The sequence below is a fragment of the Cylas formicarius genome, unplaced genomic scaffold (genome assembly GCF_029955315.1).
Source record: "Cylas formicarius isolate icCylForm1 unplaced genomic scaffold, icCylForm1.1 PGA_scaffold_3__17_contigs__length_32017465, whole genome shotgun sequence".
Classification (NCBI taxonomy): Eukaryota; Metazoa; Arthropoda; class Insecta; order Coleoptera; family Brentidae; genus Cylas; species Cylas formicarius.
The window spans coordinates 16493242-16500669 of record NW_026844326.1 but is presented as its reverse complement, the minus strand read 5'-3'; the positions used below and the strand labels follow the sequence as shown (position 1 = coordinate 16500669).

The following is a 7428-nucleotide window of genomic DNA, read 5'->3' as shown; positions in this document are numbered from 1 at the left end:
CACTGTGTATTGGATCCAAGGATCAGCACCGATTTTTTGTGTAACTGTAGATACGAGGTAATCATTAAAACCGCAATGCCAAAATTCCCATCACGAAAGCACCATCGAAAGTTATATGTTCTACAAATATATCACAATACCACAGATACCCCTTTCTTCAGCGGAGAACAGGCGTCGATGAAAACTAGCCAGCTAGTCGTGGGTCCCAAGTCCAAAGTTGAATTACAAACTGACCCGGTTCATGACAATTACCGATCATTCGGGCGCCGTATTTTTTATCATCTCTTTCTGCTCACCGACGCTCGCTATGACACTCTTCTGTTGCTCGATCTGCGGCTGTTGGCTGGGCTGAGGCGACGACGTCTTCTCTTGCGCGGTTTGGATGATGGAAGAACTAGTAACCACTTCGTTGTCTCTAACGGGGTCGCCGCCCTTGCCGTTTTCTTCCAGCTGACCTCTGAGATCTTCGATTTCTTTAACAAGCTCCGCGTTCCTCAACTCTAGCTCGCTGATGCGGTCCTCTTTAGTGCGGCTATCCAAGATCGCCTGCTCGCATTCTTTCGTTAACCCCTTAAACAATCCCAACACCTTATCTCTAACGTCGCCGTCCACCCCCTTCAACACCTCTTCCAGTTTGGCGAATTCGGAATTTTTCTCCGACGTTTCGGAAGCACTGTCCTCCGTGTCGGTCGACAGCTCGATTTCCGGGTTGTATTTCTGTACGAGAACCGAGCTGCAACTTTGCACCACGGACACCGTCGAATCGATTATCTTCTCGGGAGTTCGAGCGGCCTCGACGGTTTCCTCTTCTTTCGCGTGACCGTTGGTCAACGGAGAAGGCGTTTCCGCCTTGGAAGGTGACTGCGCGCCATTTTTGTCCAACGGACTACTCGACGTGCACGGTTGATTAGTCGTGGCATTTTCGTGTATCCTACCGTATCGGTGCTTTTTGGGTGTGGGCGGAGCTAAAGCTACGTTTGGCTGGTAACTCCTCTCGAATCTGCAAGTTAATAATAATAATAATAATAAAACTCTATTATCCAACAACCAGTTAAAAGATAATGTCAACTATATTATCTTCAGTAAAATAGTTACATACTAGACACTATATTAAATGTTACAAAAATTTATGTTTTAATTAGTGTGGTCAACTGTGAGCGACTAAGACAAAAAAAACTTCAATATCATTGCAACTGACAAAGGGGAAAAGAAAGAATTAGATGTTTATGTTACTACCGCTTGTCGACAAATAACAATTAAAACTGTCATACGTCATCATAGTGTTACCCAGGATTTTGTAATTTTCTTTTTGGTCTTTTTTAAAGTGTCATTTTGATATCGCATAAACTCAAACAGCTACCTGAAACTGGTGGTTGTAAAAATGACAATAAGCTGTTGATAATATGTAGATTCCCCTAATTGGATGGGCCTTTAAGGGAGTTCTACTTTATTACAGTTTATATACAATTCATCTTACTGAGTGGGAAGTATGTTTTTTTGGGAGAAATATTTTTGTATTGATGTATGTATCTTTAAGAAATTCACAACATAACATACCAATAGAATTGGTTGGTGCGTTTAAAGAGTTTTTCTAAAATATAAAATGCCATAATTATTGAAGAGTGCTGGTATCAAAAATTTATGGAATATTTCGTCCCTATTTTTATTAAAAAAATTGGGAATATTAAGTTATAAAATTTTACACAAGAGATCTTTAAAAGTTTTTCTGTTATTGTAAAATGTTATGAATATTTTTTAGACCGTTTGTTATTATTGGCACGTCGGCAGCACCATTTTCAACGTTTATCTATGTGACGACTGTTGATTCGGACGCGAAACACAGGTGATGCCCTTAGAGCCCTTAGTTTTGGTTAGTTTGAAATTAAACGTACCTCCTACTATTTATCAGTGATCACTTTGTGACCGAATAGGCACCATTCTTTTCATGTTTTTAATTTGAGTGATAATGAATTTGCTAGAGCGTGCGTAGATCAAAAGGGCAAACGCTGGATTGAGCTCGATGTTCAGTACATATAGGGACTGCGAAAGCAAGGCCTATTGATCGATATTGTTGAACCATACTCTATTTTCAACAATTTCAAAGCAAAATCTAATCAAATTTCTAACTACAAAACGCATTTTGCGTCGAACGTCACACCCAATTTTTTAAAAGTGTCACTAAGCTTAGTAAGATCATAATGAAAAGCTTTAATTAATAATCAGTTTTACTTGAAAACGACATTCATAAGCATTTATCTGTAATGGAATATTACCTCTCGGACTCCGACATCAGCACGACCCTCTCCGGGTTTTGTAACAATGGTGGGTCCGTTGCGCAGCGCGCAGCCAAACCCAGCGCGTTCGCACTGCGTAATTTGGACTCTCTGATCGTCTGGACGACGGGTTTGAAGGCGCTCAAGTGACGACCGACATTGTTGAACTCCTGCGTAATTTAAGATTAATAAGTACTTAAGTTAACACTTTAAAAAACGTCTTAAGGTTCGACAGGATTATTTCGTGAGATCAACCATTCAGAAACAAAATAATTTTCCGTTATTATTATACTTGCGATGAACACCGTACGCTCCTGCAACTTGGTCATACTTCGATCTTCATTTAATCTGTTTTTTCAATTTTACTTGTACTTCAAACAAAATCTATAAGTAATGCAGAGCTTTTTATATGAAATACAAGACGAACTCTATTTGTAAAAAAAAATTGGGACACACTGTATCTAACTTATGCTAAAATATACGCAAAACTGCTATTTTCATTAATAAAAATCAGAAAAAGTAAAACAAAGCTTTCGATACTTTTTCCCGAAAAATATCTGTTTTTAGCGTTCGTTTCCATTAAAAATCTCAATAGAGCAAATCATACACAACCGCATGAGTAAGAATCCACATTTAAAGAAGTTAAGAAAATCATTTTTAATTTGATATTATCTTTGTTTTATACTTGTATGTATCGTTCTTAATTTTCCTCTGACTGTTATGCCATTCTGAGTTATGGTATATTTATCATAAAATTTCGTTTTCGATTTTTGCCTTTTTTTATGGTTCTTGGACATTATGTTGACGTAGAAGTTTCATAACTGCAATCAACTTTAGCGTTACTAATCATCATCCCTTTCAGAAGAAACAAAAGCAAAAAAATAGATAAAATGATTGACGAGAACAATAAAAAATGAAAAACCAAACGTATTCAACAGAAGATGAATATTTCGGATGAGTTGTAGTTTAGAAGAAGTAGGTGGTGGTGAGTTTGTTGAAGAATTGGCATAATTTGTGGCAAATAACCCATAATATACGAGAGAGTTGGTCCAAGTGTTCGCTATACAAAATAGTATATTTTGCAACAAGTGCGGTAAACGGCATTTGACTCACGAGTTTATTTGATACGAGCGAAGCGAGTGAGTTAAAAAGTTTACCGAACGTGTTGCATACTATACTTTTTCTACGACCGTTAGTTTTTGAGTACATTTTCGCAAAACACGAATACATTCACTGACATGACCGTCAGAATTGACAAACGTCAAAATTCAAAGCGTGGGGAAATATCTCCGAAAACACCCGATTGTTGCCAAACCCGTTCGGTAAAATCCCGGAAATGTCCGAAGTGGCTCGGATTCGTGGGAAACGAAACTGACATGGTAAAGTGACGCTTCCCGCAACGCTAGATCGGTGGGTAATTAGGTATTTTACAGACGGGAGTAGAAAAACGTCTTTTTTAATCTGATCATTTGACTTTATCTGACGAATTCCGATATTAAATAAAATTATGTGTTCGATTATTCCTTGGATTTCGATGCTATTTAAACGAAGGATGAGCTTTCACCAAACATTTGGGAATTTTTAAAGAAATAAGACTGACCACCTTAACCTGCATGGCACAATAAGCAACATTCAAATGGTGGCCCGTAAAGTTCTTCCGGCACCAGTTATAGTTGCGGTTGTAACAGAAAAAGTTGTATTTTTTACCAAAAGAGATGCTTTTTTCTACTGGCCTGTCTCGAGTTACACTTACTATTTAGTCACAATCAGAAACGAGAAATGAAAAGGTCACACTCACCATCAACCGATGAATGTAAACGGGCTCCAGTGATGCATAAAGCTGCTGAAGGTTGGCCGGCAGAGGCGGTACAATGGCCGACGTCGCCGACGCCAACGTGAATGGGGGTACGCGCCCTAAATTGAGATATTCGTCCAGTTTTTGTTTCTTGAGCGGCAGTTGGTCGGAGGACGAGGACGCCGCGTTGGCGGCAACGTGGTGATCCTTGACGATGTCGGATGCGGAAATCTGAAAGAAAAAATGTGGTTTCTAACGAGGCGCGACAAACTACAAAAATAAACACACATTAGTGTAGAAACGGACCAATAACTCAAACAAAGTTTATATCATTTTTTATGACAATTAATATATCATCATTAATATGGCACGTGCTTAAACACAAAGACCAAGATTATGATCATTAGCAAAAATCCAAACACCAAAGCTGATCTGCAAGTGAAAAACACTATGCTCGAAAAAGTAGAAACATTTCCGTATCTTGGTTGCAGCTTGAACGAGAGTTGGGATTATTCTCGAGAAATTATTACTAATCTAAACCTTGGTCTCCAATTATGGCTACGATCACTCAAATGTTACTTGTTCTCTGTAATGCTCTAAGTCTATGGTGTGGAGGCCTGGACTCTTACAGCAGCTGCAGAGAGATTTGAGATCTGGTGATATGGCACGTCTCATGGACACGCCGTGTAACTAACGACACCATCTTGCAAAGAATGAATAAAAATAAAGAGCTCTTAAAGAGGATCGAGGCGAGAAAACTAGAAGGTTAGTTACACAAACTTAGGCAATGGACAGTAAAATCCTTTGTCAAACTGTTCAGGGCGGCAGTAGACACAGTTAGATGACCCAATATAATCACCAACGTCAACAGATGATAAGGCACTAAAAGAAGAACAAGAATATGTCAACATAGGTACCCGAAAATGATTTAATCTATTGTGAGGTGAGAGTTTAAGTAAATTTATTCAGTTAGTAATTTGATTAACTCTAATATAATTTTTCCCTGATAATTTGGTTCTTATATTTATTATCGCATAACACAGTGTTATATTAACAATATAATATTAACAATTAATCTGAAATATTAATAATTATTTAGTGCTGTACTTTTATGTGCGTTTAAATAAGAGTATATAACATTGAGGCCTTCATATCGAGGGTAAAGTCTGTTCATAGATATAAGAAAGTGACTAACTGATACGAATTAAGGAAAGACCCGGGCTTAGAATTTAATTATTTGGGGTTTTGTTAGGAAAGATAATAAATAATATTTATTTATTTATGTATGTATTTATGTCTAAATCTAAAATAAAATTACAAATTATTTTTATTACCTACTTAAATTAAAATTATTCACATAATATATCAGTATCACTATCGCTATAATTGCCTGTTCTAATTATTATTTGTTCTATATTATTTGCAATATAGATATACGATTGTTTTGCTTTTTCTACATGTTTAACAGAATTTGCCCAACTTTGTGGAGGGATGTTAAAAACTTCGGTTTCTATAAGTCTGAGGGCATTGGAGTTAACACGGGGAAAAAAATTGTTACGACGAATGGCAGATTTCAGTTGGTGCCAAAAATGTTCAATGGAATTAAATATACGGTGGTAAGGTCCTTAAGGGCCTTAAAACTGTATGCCCTAGATTTTTGGCATAACTATCACAGACGTATTCCTTTTGTAGATTCAAGCTTTGTAGAACCTCAATTCATTGCTTTTTGGTATAACTTTCGTGGAAATAAATGTCGTTATTATACATGTAGTTTTGGATTTTTGCATTTGTGTCACATGAAGAAGGGGTTTTAGGCAACTGTCTACTGTGATAACTTGCATTATCCATTACAATGACGCTATCAGGAGAAATGTTTGGAACTAGTTTGTTTTTAAACGAACAAATAAATCAGTGGTGGTGTCTTCATGGTAATTTAGAGAAGAATCTTTAATATTTTTCGCAGACAAAGAAAGTAAATTCCGAATCCAACCATCTTTAGAGCCAGCATGCAAAATAGTTATTCTTTTACCTCTTTTTGATGGCGCGTTTGTTTTACCTTTATCAGTTGAGTCAACCCAACCCTTTTCCGGGGTATCATAAATGTTGAACCAGGTTTCATACAAGTAAATAATTGGCCTTTGTTGTTCTCTGTAAATCCTAATTTTTTCTGGATATTCCAGTCGCCATTTCCGAATTCTAAAAGATTCCATTAAAACTTGGCTCGTCGATTAATTAGGCCGAATAAAATTCATTTAAAAGTCACCCGTACGTTTGATATGGCCGATATTAAAAATCTACAATTTTCGCCACTGCAGCAGAACTTCGAATTAATGACCAAACCAACTTTCGGTACATTTTTAAAAGTAAAATTGCATTTTCGATTTTGGGTAGGAAAATGAGATTATTAAATGAGAAAATATAAGCAGAGAATTGAAAGGATTAGAAATTTACACAAAATTTAATAAATATGAATTATACATTATGCAACAAAAATGTATGTCAGAGAACAAAAAATTAAAATAGAAACGGGGACAGGTGGCTGGTGGCTTAAACTTCTCGGACATATTAAAATATTGCACAAGACTGGATTAAATGGACAGCATAGCTACTGAAACAAACCAGTGCTTCTAAAATGCCAGACGATCTTCGCCAGGTCGCGGTCCATTCGGAAAAATATATAATAATAAAAATAAGGAATAAATAATAATACGCCTATGCCGATAACACAAAAACTTATGTAGCGGAGCGACTATAACAAAAATAGAGAAGCTTAAATTCAACATGCGCATGTACGAGATTTATAATTTCGCTTTTAACCAATGACCTTATGGTATTAAGCAACCAACATGGCCGCTGACAGTAAGTAAGTTTGGATGCAGCATTTCTTCTGGGTTCTAGGACAACGACTTAAGTGTGTGGAAATCGCTGTTTGGAAATAAAATATCACAAAGTGCAAGTGGAAAATCGTAACCTGCGGCGCATCATTTTTTACCGTAGTAAGGTCACAATTTTATCTAATAACGACATAGAGTTCCCCCACGAGTCTACAATATTACGAGTTACAGAATTGTAACTGTCTAGACTACACCGACAAATAATACGAGTTGAAAATAAATTTTCCTATAACAAAGAAAACATGAGAAAGCACAAACCACTCAGAAAAGGGCGTCGAAATAGATTAGGGCGATTTTTTGTAATGTGACATTAGACAAGAGCTGAAAACTTAATTAAAATAAAACACCATGAAATCATTTGTGGGCCAATTCCAATCACTCATCCTTTTTACCCTCTGGTGTATTTAGTGTAACATGGACAGCAAACAGGGCCACAAATTGATTTTTTTTTTTAATTTTGTATCAT

General features: G+C 36.7%; 1 protein-coding gene across 1 annotated transcript in view; it reads right to left on the bottom strand.

Moving 5' to 3' along the window:
• Positions 1–255: 255 nt before the first annotated feature.
• LOC132699839 (ski oncogene) overlaps positions 256–7428 on the bottom strand; it is a 183050-nt gene continuing 175877 nt past the window's right edge. The window contains exons 2-4 of the mRNA XM_060666765.1: positions 4072–4299; positions 2274–2443; positions 256–1000 (exon numbers count right to left, since the gene is read on the bottom strand). Coding sequence (XP_060522748.1) covers positions 256–1000; positions 2274–2443; positions 4072–4299 — 1143 coding nt within the window. The remainder of the gene's footprint in view (positions 1001–2273; positions 2444–4071; positions 4300–7428) is intronic.